The sequence below is a fragment of the Rhyacophila brunnea genome, unplaced genomic scaffold (genome assembly GCF_057557595.1).
Source record: "Rhyacophila brunnea isolate RB1 unplaced genomic scaffold, BYU_Rbru_1.0 scaffold_4, whole genome shotgun sequence".
Taxonomy (NCBI): Eukaryota; Metazoa; Arthropoda; class Insecta; order Trichoptera; family Rhyacophilidae; genus Rhyacophila; species Rhyacophila brunnea.
Window position 1 is genome coordinate 52109694 of NW_028233068.1, and position 14137 is coordinate 52123830.

The 14137-nt window shown below is 32.4% G+C and overlaps 1 protein-coding gene across 1 annotated transcript in view; it reads left to right on the plus strand.

Annotated features, from left to right (window-relative positions):
* Positions 1-4842: 4842 nt before the first annotated feature.
* LOC147067502 (uncharacterized) overlaps positions 4843-14137 on the plus strand; it is a 39465-nt gene continuing 30170 nt past the window's right edge. The window contains exons 1-3 of the mRNA XM_085953890.1: positions 4843-5078; positions 10743-10863; positions 13480-13552. Coding sequence (XP_085810016.1) covers positions 5009-5078; positions 10743-10863; positions 13480-13552 — 264 coding nt within the window. The 5' untranslated portion in view covers positions 4843-5008. The remainder of the gene's footprint in view (positions 5079-10742; positions 10864-13479; positions 13553-14137) is intronic.

Here is a 14137-nt window from a genome sequence, read left to right on the forward strand (position 1 = left end):
TTGGCATTTCCCAGTGGCTAAGCTACAATATACGGCCGTAGACATAAATTTACAAATGATAAATGAAGTAGGGAGTAAGATCATGGTAACGCACGTGTTTGAACATGTACCGTTTTAAAAAAAAATCGGTTAGGTCCCCCTTAAATACTTATAATTATTATAATTGAAATAGCTAATATATTTTCAAGCTCACTCTTACAACATAATATTCGAAAGGCAAACTGTGGGCCACAACTCCTATTCAAGCCCATCTCTAGTTCAAAAAATAGCTTCGGTATCTACTATCATAGCATAATATTGTGGTTACCATAGTTATCATAACACGGTATATTTATGACAGCACCCCTCTGGATCTAGCTCCTGCCTCTAGCTCGTAAAAACCAATTCGTCACACATTTCAGTTAACGATTCCCAGAGTCCATTCACCCTCATTTGAACTGAATAGTGTTTGAATTCAGTTCCTGCCTCTCTGTCGAACTAAGAAGGTACATTCTTCACCAAATATTTTTTTTCCGCACACGCGCTGTGTATTTAAACAAGTGTTATAGCACCTGTACACGTGCATGGATTTACTGGCAGCAATTATGCGTGTTTTAAACTATCGTGACAATAACTGTTTACACGTAAAAGTGCTGACTGTCTCTCCAATCTCATTCTTCAAGAGTAAGCGAAACGCGATGTTGTCATTTTGTTGTACTATTTAACAAATTGTAAATGACCATACATAAATAAAATTTGATATAAATAAAAAGGATTTCAAGTTATACACATTTATATTTTGTTATAAAAATCGATGTTTTTTAAAATAGATATAAAAAATATTAAAACTATGAATTAGTCAAAAATCGCTTAGGTGATGCTTAGAAAACTTAATAAACTAAATTTTAATAATAAATATGACAATAAAATATATGTAATAATAGGGTGCGGTCCGATTCAACAAATTCACATTTTATTACATTTTTTACAATTGTAATTTATCTATGACTTAAAATAAAAAATATTTTTCTTTTTAATGTTTTCAGATACATATCTATTCATTAATACAGGTGAAATTGTAAATTATCAAAATGATGTCTCAAATTGCAAGCTTCGTATTTTTCCGCTAGGTGCCTCTTTAAAAAAGCCTCAGTAAAGACTTCACCTTAACCTCAAAATGAGTTTTTCCGCGGAGTAGTTCATTTTTTTGCCGGCAGGTTCGCCACTATTATTCTACTGCGCAGGTCGAGATCGGAAAAATCCCAACTGTTACATGAAAATTCAGAATTTAAAATTTTTTAATTCATGCATGCAATCTTGCAACTGCAGGATAATACAGTATGCTTACACGTACATTTTTCTTGTTACGGCCGCGATAACGTAGTCAGCAGTAAATCCAAAAATCTTAAAGCAATCAACCTCCTCCCCCTCCTCGCCAAAAATATTCCACCCCTCTATCTTGTGATTCTTCCAGAGCCAAAGGGTGGTTTGTTAGGTTGTAATATTCTTCTTCTTATTATGCCATCCCCTAGCGGAGGTCGGTCACCATCAAGACGATCTTATCTTTGACGTCTGCTACCCGGAACAGTTTAGTGGAGCTGCACTCGTACCAATCACAGAGGTTCTTAAGCCACGAAATGCGGCGCCGTCCTCTGTTACGCTTTCCATTGATCTTTCCTTGAATGACAAGTTGGGGAATGCTGTATTTTTGTCCTCTCATAATGTGGCCGAGGTACCGTAGTTTCCTGCTTTGGATACTACGTAGAACTTCTCGGTCCTTCCCCATTCGATTGAGAACTTCAACATTTGTCACCCGGTCAGTCCAAGGAATTTTGAGGATGCGTCTATACAGCCACACCTCGAAAGCTTCAGTTCAGTTCAGCTTTCAGTTGTAATATTAATTGTCTTTTAATGGTAGTTAAGCTGAGTGCAGCTTTGACAAATACCTTGATAAACACTTCGGTTGAATTGCAATTACTCCATAATAATTATTGTGACTGATCTATTTAATATAATTATATAGTATTTATATCGCACCGTAAGTGTAAAACCAAGGCATCTGCAAATTTTTCAATTTCGAGACTAAATGCAAAACAACTGCAAAAGTCGTGAACTTGATAATAAATGTAAAAGTGAAGTAACTGAAAGAACATACAATATAAATGTAGATATAAACCAAATATTATGGTTTTTTTTAGAAACTCTATTTCTCCTAACAAAATGAAGACTTCAAACCTTGGTGCCTTGATTTTACACTCACGGTGCGATATAATATAATATATTTATCTATTTATTTATTTATTACTAGATATATTAATACAACTGAATATCATTTGATCTAATTGTATATGATGTAATCAGGCAAAGAGGCATATCAGTGTAGTAAAAAGTGCAAAGTTATAAAACATAATATACTCTGACTACTGGTATATTTGCAACTATATGATTCTTAAAATGACGTCAACCTTTGAATAAGCAATCCTTTTTACAAGTAAAACATAGTAAAGGGTTATCAAATAAGAGATATATGTATTTTTAATTTGAAATAAAAACAAAATGGTATAAGACATCAATGTAATATTTATTTTATTTTGAAGATTAATTCATGGCATTATTAATATTTAAAAATAATTTCATATGAATGACCGTCTCTGCGTTTTCTTAAAAAGTCGATTTTGGACCACTAATTTTTGGTCACTCCATATAAATTAGCACTTATTTTACCAGCCATACGAATAATGTTGGTTTTAAGGTCATTGAGTGTTTGTGGTTGATTTAACATAACCCCAGAGAAAAAAGTTCAATGGAGTTATATCGCATGATCTGTCACTGAACTTTTCTCTCAATAAACTTATTCATCACAATGTCAGTCATAGTCATTCAGTCAACTGACTGTGCCACGAGCTGTATGGCATGTTGCACCATCTTGTTGGAAGCACATACCTATAATCCATATTAAAATCATCTAATTCATGCACAGAAAAAAACAGTAATCATATTTCTGTAGCGTTCTCCATTAGCATTTTAATTTTCAAAAATATATGTCCAATTACATCTCCAGACAATAAAGCACACCAAACTGCTCATTTTTGTGGATGTAAAGATGTTTCAAGAATATAATGTTGGTTTTCACTACTCCGAATGGGATAATTGTGCTAATTTACAAAGCCATTTAACCAAAAATGAGCTTAATCACTGAAGATCATTATTTTTTCATGAAATAATAATGGGTCTCTTTCAAAGTGTCTCTAAAGCCCAAATTTTAAGAATTTGTATACATTTTACAACTATGTATCTTCGCATGTTAATTTTTAAACAATACTGAACACAAATGTCGTTTTAGTGAGAACCAAAAAAAAAAAATATGGCTGCTATGACGTTTTAAAAATCTATAGTACGAATTTGATAACCCTATATTTTATTTTGACAGATGTTATGTAAACACTAAAAACTGACATAGCAATAACCAAGTCATCAGAATGTATTTTCGTATTGATGATTATGATAATGATATTATGACACATCGTTCACACACAAACGTTTTATTTAGACATGAATTTTATGTCAGTACTGTACGATCCAAAGAGGTTGGACGGTCTTTAACATACGACCATAATATATTTTCGATGCAACATTTCACAGTGAAGTGTGATACGGCGAACTGCATATGTACAAATTTCCGGACGTTTGGTGTGGAGCATAATTTTTTTTATGACTGGAAATGACTGGGTCTCAAGGAGTTCAAGACTGAGGTCGCCATGCACTCAAATGTGCTTTGACTGAATTTACATGACTTTAAATTAAGAGTACCCATGGGAGAGAGGAGCTTGTGTATCTGTACTATCTGGGTATGGGTAATGTACCCGGGAAATTGCGGGGTCCGCAGTTGAAGCAACGAGAAGCTATAAGCAGAAGGGGGTAAATGCGGAAGATATTGGCACCTACTAGATTTTGTTAACCCCCCCCCCCCCTCCCGCTTTAAGAAAACAATAATAAATTAAAATTAATATTTTTTCCAAATGAACCCCCCTGTAATATTTTTCTCGGTGAGCACCTGAGGTGCTATATTCAGCGCTCGAAATGGAAATTTTACGAACCGGAGCGCTCGACAATTTTCTGAAGACATTTATCAAATTTTATGTGTATTTTATAATAATAAGTGTGTTAGATTTTCTATTATATGGCCTAGCTAGCTCAGACGATCAAAATATTTTTTCCACGAGACGGAGTGATAATTTTACCAATTCACAAGCTGTAACGCTCCGATCATTTCGAGCCCTGGCTATATCTAATATTACTTCATGTTGGGCTTTTGAGATTTCTTTATAAAGGATTTTTCAATAGTGAAACTGTATCTTTGACAGCCTGCTGTAATGACACCACCCCCCTTAAATTTTGTGATTTAACAGTTGTGCTAATTGTTAATACGTACAATATTGTTTTAGACGTCATAATATAAAAATGTAACATAGGAATAATAAATAAATAAAAAAGCCTTTTTATTTCATACAAACAAAAAAAGTAAATGACAGTGAATTGACTATATATTATTATCTAATGTATATATTATGACCTATGATTATATTATCTATTATGTATATATATCTATCTTTCTATGATTTTTTATATTTCATCTATTATATTATATATGTTTTATATTAACATAGGAATAATTAATATTAATTTATAATGTTCAATAAAATGCCAGTGTCGTCATTAAATGAAACATTGGGTTAGATAAAATATTGTTATATACTTACAAAGCAATAATAGTAGCGATGTTATCAGATTTAAAGGTTAAATCATAAAGGTCAAGAAGTAATAATATGTTGCATATAAAAGGCTTTCTAAATAATATTAAACATTATTAAATCGATTGCAGTTCGATTCATTCAATTCGTTTCTCTTGTTCACATGAAACACACGCAAGCAAGACCAATAATCAAAACCGGTGTATTAATTTAAAATAAATTAAATATTCAAAAGATTAAGACGACTTTATAAAAAAGTGTTTAATTTTAATAAAAAAATGTTTACGAAGAATTTTTTTGCTTTTATATTGATATTTATTTCTGTGTATACAGTGGCGAGTCGATCAAGTAAGTGATTTCATATATTTGTAACATTAATAAATACCAAATTGAAGTTTATTTCCAAATTCCAATAAGTACTGATAAGTGTGCAATTCATTATTTCTGGTAAATGAAGTTTTGTGTTTCAAACTATGGTTAGTTTTAATTTTAAATACCTTTTTTTTATTATACCTATCATATTTTCAAATAAGGAAAATGTGCTCATTTTTATTTATTTTTATCGATGTCTTTACCTACCAGAGGCACCTAGCAGAATAATACGAAGCTTGCAATTTGAGACCTTTTTTTGATAATTTGCAATTTCAAATGTATTAATTAAGAAATATGTATCTGAAAACATTAAAAAGATTTTTTTTTTAAATCAAAGATAAACTTACAATTATTGTAAAAAAAATGTGAACTTGTCACTTATTTGGTACATAGGTTACGTTATTATTACATTATTTTTATGTTATTATTTTATATTTATTATTATTTAATATTATTTTTTACACAAACTACACCGCGCACGCAAGTCGCTGCCATCGTCTAGTCAGCGCATTAAGTATTTGTATTATAAAAGTACAGTTTCAGTTTCTGTACATTGTTAAACATTTTTTTTCATATTATACATTTGGAGGATGTACCTACATCATTATCTCCTATATATTATTATCCTAAGAGATTTTGGAAAATTCACTAACGGCTCATTTAAGCGACATTTAATTGTTATTTTTACATCTTCACTTCGAAATGTGCGCTACCGATTCATCTACCGTTTGAATTGACCACATTTCAGAAATTTTCAATGATTTTACAGGTACGTGACGTTTATATCCGATATTTTCTTACATACCGTATACGATTCGCCATATTTCATTGAACGTACAGCAGAATGACGTCTTCGTCGCTTAAGACCTTCTCATCCTTTAATTGACAAACGGAATCGATTATTTTTATTCAAATATCGTAATGTAGGCATTGGCGCACTTTTTTCCGGTGAAACGCCACTGTCCGCCATTTCATAGATAACGTGATATTCCAAATTTGATTTTTTTTAAATACTTTGTGGCTGTTACGCACTATTTTTTTTATTGAATCCTAGGCCCATAGATCACAATATAGTCATATTAAACTAACAAAGTTGCCATTGCAAACAATGAAAGAAATTGATACGAATTGTTATAGTTATCAAAATGAGTCATATTGTATAATATCTACCTATTTTTATCGTCCCTATCATCATCAATCTTGACCTATCCACTGCTGGATGAAGGCCTCCTCAGCCTTATTCGACTCCTTACTTACACATGAATTGTTATATTTATCAAAATCAGTGATATTATATTATTATCTACCTATCTATATATAATGCCATTATTATCACGAGCCTCAATAAATCCACTGCTGGATGAAGGCCTCTCTACCTTGATTGTATTCTTGACAGTATTGAATTTCTAATGTTATTTATCTACATATTCATATCGTCATCATAATCATCATCATCATCAACCAGGATCAATCCACTGCTGGATGAAGATTCCGCAACCTGATTCTACTACTATTAGTTCAACGAATTTGTGATATTATACATATTCCTATCCATCTTATCATCATCGACTTGAACCAATCCACTGTTGGATAATGGCGTCCCTAGCCCGAATCTACTCCTTTCTGTCATATGAATTGCTGTATTTATCAAAATCGGTGATACTATATTTATCTACATTTTCATAATGTCATCATCATCATCATCATCACATCGACCTGAACCAATACACTGCTTAATAAAGACCTCCCTAGCCTGATTCTACTCCTTTCTGTCATATTAATTTCTGTATTCATCAAAATCGGTGATATTATATTTATCTACATATTCATATCGTCATTATCATTATCATCATTATCATTGACCTGAACCAATCCACTGCTTAATAAAGACCTCCCTAGCTTGATTCTACTCCTTTCTGTCATATGAATTGCTGTATTTATTTATGAAAATCGGTGATATTATATTTATCTACATATTCATATCGTCATTATCATCATTATCATCATCATCATCATCATCATCGACCTGAACCAATCCACTGCTAGCCTGATTCTACTCCTTTCTGTCATATGAATTTCTGTATTTATCAAAATCGGTGATATTATATTTATTTACATATTCATATCGTCATCATCATCATCGTCAACCTGAACCAATCCACTACTTAAAGACCTCCTTAGCCTGATTCTACTCCTTTCTGTCATATGCATTGCTGTATTTATCAAAATCGGTGATATTATATTTATCTACATATTCATATCGTCATTATCATTATCATCATCATCGACCTGAACCAATCCACTGCTTAATAGAGACCTCCCTAGCCTAATTCTACTCCTTTCTGTCATATGAATTGCTGTATTTATCAAAATCGGTGATATTATATTTATTTACATATTCATATTGTCATCATCATCATCATCGACCTAAACCAATCCACTGCTTAATAAAGACCTCCCTAGCTTGATTCTACTCCTTTCTGTCATATGAATTGCTGTATTTATCAAAATCGGTGATATTATATTTATTTACATATTCATATCGTCATTATCATCATTATCATCATCATCATCATCGACCTGAAACAATCCACTGCTTAATAAAGACCTCGCTAGCCTGATTCTACTTCTTTCTGTCATATGAATTTCTGTATTTATCAAAATCGGTGATATTATATTTATTTACATATTCATATTGTCATCATCATCATCATCATCGACCTGAACCAATCCACTACTTAAAGATTTCCTTAGCCTGATTCTACTCCTTTCTGTGATATGAATTTCTGTATTTATCAAAATCGGTGATATTAATTTATCTACATATTCATATAGTCATCATCATCAACCAGGATCAATTCACTGCTGGATGAAGAGTTCCGCAACCTGATTCTACTACTATATTATACCTATTTCTATTGTCCTTATAATCATTGACCTGAACGCATCTACTGCTGGATAAAGGCATCCCATGCCTGATTTTACTCCTTTCTGTCATTTGAATTGCTGTATTTATCAAAATCGGTGATATTATATTATATCTATTTATATTTCCATTATCATTATGAGCCTGAATCAATCCACCGGTGGATGAAGGCCTCTCTAAGTTGTTTGAATTTCTGTCGGTCATATGAATTGCTATATTTATCAAAATTGCTGATATTATATTTACCCATTCATAATATCGTCATTATTATCATCAACCAAGATTAATCCACCGCTGGATGAAGGTTATCCCAACCTAATTCTACTCTTCTTGGTCATATAAACTGCAATATTTTTTTAAATTTGTGATTTTATATACCTACCCATTTATATCGTCATTATCGTCATCAACCTGTATCAATCCACTGCTTGATGAAGGCCTTTTTAAGCTGATTCCACATCTTTAGGTCTTATAAATTCCTATTCTTATCAGATATAATATGTAGGTATTACTTCATTATTTATCAACATTTGTCTCGATATGAATGTCCCGCACCGGGAAACTATATTGTTTAAGGTTAATTTTTAAAACAAAATATGATTTTTAAAATATTAATCTATGGCTCCAAGCATTTATTTTTTATAGACAATGAAACATAATAATGTTTAAATTTATTTTTTATGCTGCTAAGCTAAGCTGAATTTTTCTATTATGTAAATGGGACCCGAAAGAGATTAATATTCGCGTTATATTGGATCGCTATTTTTGATAATCACGATTGAGATGTATAATTTTTTTATCATATTTAAATGCACATACCTACACATATATTGTATTAAAATTAAAATGTCAGTGGTAGCAATCGGCGATTGCCAGCTGTTCTTCTAGGCCTAGCAGCCTGAAATGGTGTCAGACGATATTGAGAAGGCCAGACTTCAGAATAGACTACGCACATGACTCCAAATTTGTATTGGCAGTGACGACATGCAAATCGTAAAACTGACGAATCAGCTAAATTTTTAACTGTCTGACGTGAATGAAAATCCATCCCGAAGGGAAAACTATGGCGCCGTCTATAGACACTTTACTATTATTATATTAAAATCCAACACCAAGTCATTATGACGAAAAGCTGTCTGTCTGCAAGACCTAGCGAGACAGACTGGCGAGAGCCAGCTGGCTCAGCTAGTAATAATATAATATGTGATATGACATAATAATATTGATTTTTACCATATTATATTTTGGACTAATCCATTTATAGGAATTTAAGGCCAACCAAAGGCACCTAGTGGAACAATACGAATCTTGCAATTTGAGATTTTTTTTATATTCACATTTTTAAGTGTTTTAGTTAATAATTAATACGCATTTAAAAAGATTAAAAAGAAAAATATTTTTTATTTAAAGTCAAAGATAAAAAAAAGACTATAAAATGTAAATTCCATGATCTCATCTTATTATTACATATTATTTTTTTATTGTCATATTTATTGTTAAAATTAATATTTTTGACTAATTCATTGTACCTATTAATGTATTTCATATTTATTTAAAAAAAAAAAAACATCGATTTTCAAAAAAATAATATTTATATTAGGTAACTTGAAATCGTTTTTCTACAAGGAAATAAATTTAAAAGATTGTTGCTACATGGCAGCAGATAGTTGTAATTCTTTAGGTGTGTCAACTTTGAAAAAATCATGGAACAAAAATTTTCAAAAAACCATTAGTAAGTTCCAGTAACACGCGGTAGAACCTGCTATAAGCTTTAAGCAAAAATCTATAATTGATTTTTTTAATAAAAATAATTTATTATACATAAATGTGTATGTAAATCTAGTCAAATAAAAATTATTGATACTGAATATACTTGTCTTTCCATGTCAATTATGATTTTTTTCGATTATCCGGACTATTTTTATCCCCAATTAGTCCGGATAATCGAGGTTCTACTGTACTTCAAATTAGAGGTCGATTTTGAAGACTAAGTAACTTAATACCAGTATAAAAAAATACTTGGTATCGAAACTTGGTCCAAAATATTTATACTACACTAGTATTTGGAATACTATATAGAGCGTTTGGCATGCGTATGCGACAAAAGTCTCATACTCAACTGGAACTAAAACCAAATCCATATTAATATTTTTGAAATACCTATCAGCTCAGGGAACTCAGACTGTGTATCTGCTTCAATAGAATCGCTAAAAATACACTGAGCTCCGCTTTTCAAAATGTCCCATTTATTATAAAATTTTAAACACATTTAAAATTTATGAGTTGTTTTTCTGTTAGGTGATGAATAATATGAATAACAGTCTTTTTTTTTTATTTTAAACATGTTTTGAGCGGTCATAATAATTATAACAAGCCGAAGCCTGTGCGTCATCTCACCACTGTGCTGCGACACAAAATTTATGACCTATTGTTTTCACATTCGAATGCAATAGACTAATAAATTAAAATATACCTATATTTAAGTGCTATCTCGTTCGCGCGCATTTAATGTCAATAGTGTTGAAAGTCTACCAACTGACGAGCGCACAAAACAGCGACTCGCGATGATATCATCACAAGTTTTTTGGAATAAGTTTATTGGGCCACACATACTGAGTATGGGTAGTTTCATCCGAGACTTGAGTACACAAACTGGTGACAGTATTTCCAACTTACCTCTACTTCAAATCACACATAATAAATCTTTGTTACAGGGATGAAGATCGTTTATTATTCAGATGATGATTGCTGTGATGAAGACCTTGGTTGTGATTATACAAAGTGTTCACAGGAGGTAAGGCGAGATGTAACGTTATGTGGAAATTGCGATACTGAGTAAGTAAAAAATGCCTTTCATAGTATTAAATGATTTGATACCACTGAAAACATTAGGTTTTATTTTCTCTGGGAGTGCGCTCCCATGATCATTGTATATATTAAAAATAGCTGGCTAAAAACACATATTAGAGTTTGTTTTTGTATAAATGAATTAATGACGACCGTAATAGATCAGAACACTTTTAATAAATCAAATATAAATTAAATATTTAAAAAAAATATTTTCTTTTCGTATATTGAGTAGGTGTTCAGCGCTCTAGTGCTCTCAAGGGCGCATCGCCACTGATTATATTATATAAAAAATTTGTTAATATAAACCTCCACTCCATGGATGCCCATATGATCTTATTAAGATCAGACATGGTCGGATATACAACCAAAATAGCTATCGATATTATGTAGAATTACACATTCGCGGACATGACGTCCATAAACGTCGTACTTTGTGAGATGTGATGACAGGACGTCTATTGACGTCCTGTACTGTGGAATGGAATACGACACAACATTTATAGAAGTTTTATTTTGGATTAAAACAATACATTCCCTGCTACTTGTGTCACGGTGCGAACATATTTCCATTAGATAGTGTCGTATCTTAAGACTTAACTCATTTATATTATATTACGAGGGTGGGTCAATAAGTCCTTAGAAAAGCCGACAGGTGGCGCGACTAGTACTGTAAGCGGTTTGTTTTCATGCAGCGGCACTACCGATTCAGTATGCTGCGAAGTTTCAATCAGATTGGTCGGGTTGTTGTGTGTTTCTCGTACATTTAAAAAAAAAATTTGCTTGTGGAAAATGGAAAAATGGAAAATGGAGAAAATTGAGTTTAGAGCTGTTATTAAACATTTTAATATAAAAGGGTTAACAGCAAACGAAATAAAAAATGAGTTGGATTTAGTTCACGGCATATCTGCTCCTTCACTTGCAACTATTTATAACTGGTTAAATGAATTTAAGCGTGGTCGTACATCAACAAAGGATGAACCACGCTCAGGACGTCCTGTAGAGGTGACTACACCAGAAATGATCAATAAAATCCACGATATGGTGTTAAGTGACCGAAGATTAAAGTTGAGTGAGATAATTGAGGTTACAGGGATCTCAAAAGGTAGCGTAATTTTTATTTTACATGACAAATTGGGCATGAAAAATATTTCTGCAAGATGGGTGCCGCGTTTGCTCACAGTCGACAATAAACGCAATAGGGTGGTGGCCTCTAAAGCCCTGTTGTCGCTCATGCAACGCAATCCGGATGAATTTTTTCGTCGCTTTGTGACTGTAGATGAAACATGGATACACCACTATACTCCCGAGACGAAAGAACAGTCAAAGCAGTGGATTGCGAAGGCAAACCATGTCCAAAGAAGGCGAAAACCGTAAAATCAGCTGGTAAGGTTATGGCTACTGTATTTTGGGATGCACGTGGAATTATTTTCGTTGACTATTTGGAAAAAGGAAAAACAATAACAGGGGATTATTATGCATTTTTATTGGACCAGCTAAAAAACGAAATTGAAGAAAAACAGCCTCATTTAAACAGGAAAAAAATCCTCTTTCATCAGGACAATGCCCGTGTTCACACATGTTTACGATCAATGGCTAAAATTGAAGAATTGAAGTTCGAATTGGTCGACCACCCACCGTATTCGCCAGATTTAGCCCCCAGTGACTTTTTCCTTTTCCCAAACTTAAAAAAATGGCTAAGTGGACAACGTTTTTTTTCAAATGAAGAAGTCATCGATCGGACAAATGCTTATTTTGAGGACCTTCCGAAAACTTATTTTTCTGACGGTTTAAAAAAAATTGAGAAACGTCTAACCAAGTGTATTGAGCTCCAAGGAGATTATGTTGAGAAATAAAAAAAAAATACAAAAATAAAAACTGTTTTAATGCTTTTTTCTAAGGAATTATTGACCCACCCTCGTATCTAAATCTAAAAATTAAAAAATTAAAATTTTAGTATGTGTCATATTATCACTAACATGTATTTTTTTTTGAATTATTAATAACCATGTCCTTGCTTTTTCGTACAAGGTGGTTTGTTAGTAATTTTGAACAATCACAAACACCCAGGCTTTGAGAAAAACACATAAATGTTTTTGTCATGACCGGGAATCGAACCCAGAACTCTAGCTAACATGTATCCGCGAATGTGTTAAAAATAATTTAGATTACCTTTTTGTAAAATGGTATTCGACCAAGTAAATGCCGGCTCAATAATGTTGGTTTTGTGATGTCACATTATCTATTAACACGCAGGCAACAACTACCCCTGCCCTTGTCTGGTGGATTTGGATCCCAAAGTCACGTCTACCACTAACAGAGGTACATAATCTGATCGTGCGACAGTGCCTACCTTCATAATATAATACTCTTATGCCCTGAATACATTACCATCACATCACATGCTGTCACGCTGAGGTAGAAAATAGAAATGTTGAGATAGAGATAGTAGTTCAAAATTTATATCTCAGCATGACTGCACGTGATGTGATAGTATGTAATGTGTTCGCGCCATTAACACTGTACGCACCAAGGTCAGTACAAAGATATTGAACATTAATAAATTGAAATGACATTTTTTGTAAGAACACGCGAATTTTGCAGATATCAAAGATTAAACTGTGAGAACGAGATTAAAAACACTTTGATGCACTGGAAATGTATTGAAGATCCAAAGGTAAATATGTTTTTGATATTTTTCTTATAGTAAATAAAACTTCATTTTAGCAGAATGATTTTTTTTCTATAATTAATATACGGTCAAAGCGTATTAGATGGACAGAGTATCTGAACAATAAAATGGTCCACGTAAATGACCTCGATCTGGGTCTGATCATACACATTTCAGTATTTTTCATAAACAGATGAATACAGATGAATGCGGTTGAAAAATGAACTCTAAATGCAATGCAATAAGTGTGCATACCTATTGCAAATCCGCATTCATGTCTTAATCAATCAAGAAAATCTGTGCATTAACCAAATATGCTACGAGCGTCCTTTCTAATTTAGACAATTTAAACTAGTAGGTCATACATGAATTTCTATGAAAAAATAAAAGCTTAGAAACATCATCATTTAGAAATATATTAAAAGTATATTATAAAGACTTGTATATCGGTTAAGAATATCACCATGATTACAAGAGATGGCAGTATATTGTATACAATGTATTAATTTATTTAAAACGACCGACCGGGGCTAGCGTGTATACACGCTCATTTTCTATGGCCGGCCTTGCATGCACGAATTTGTAGAGCAC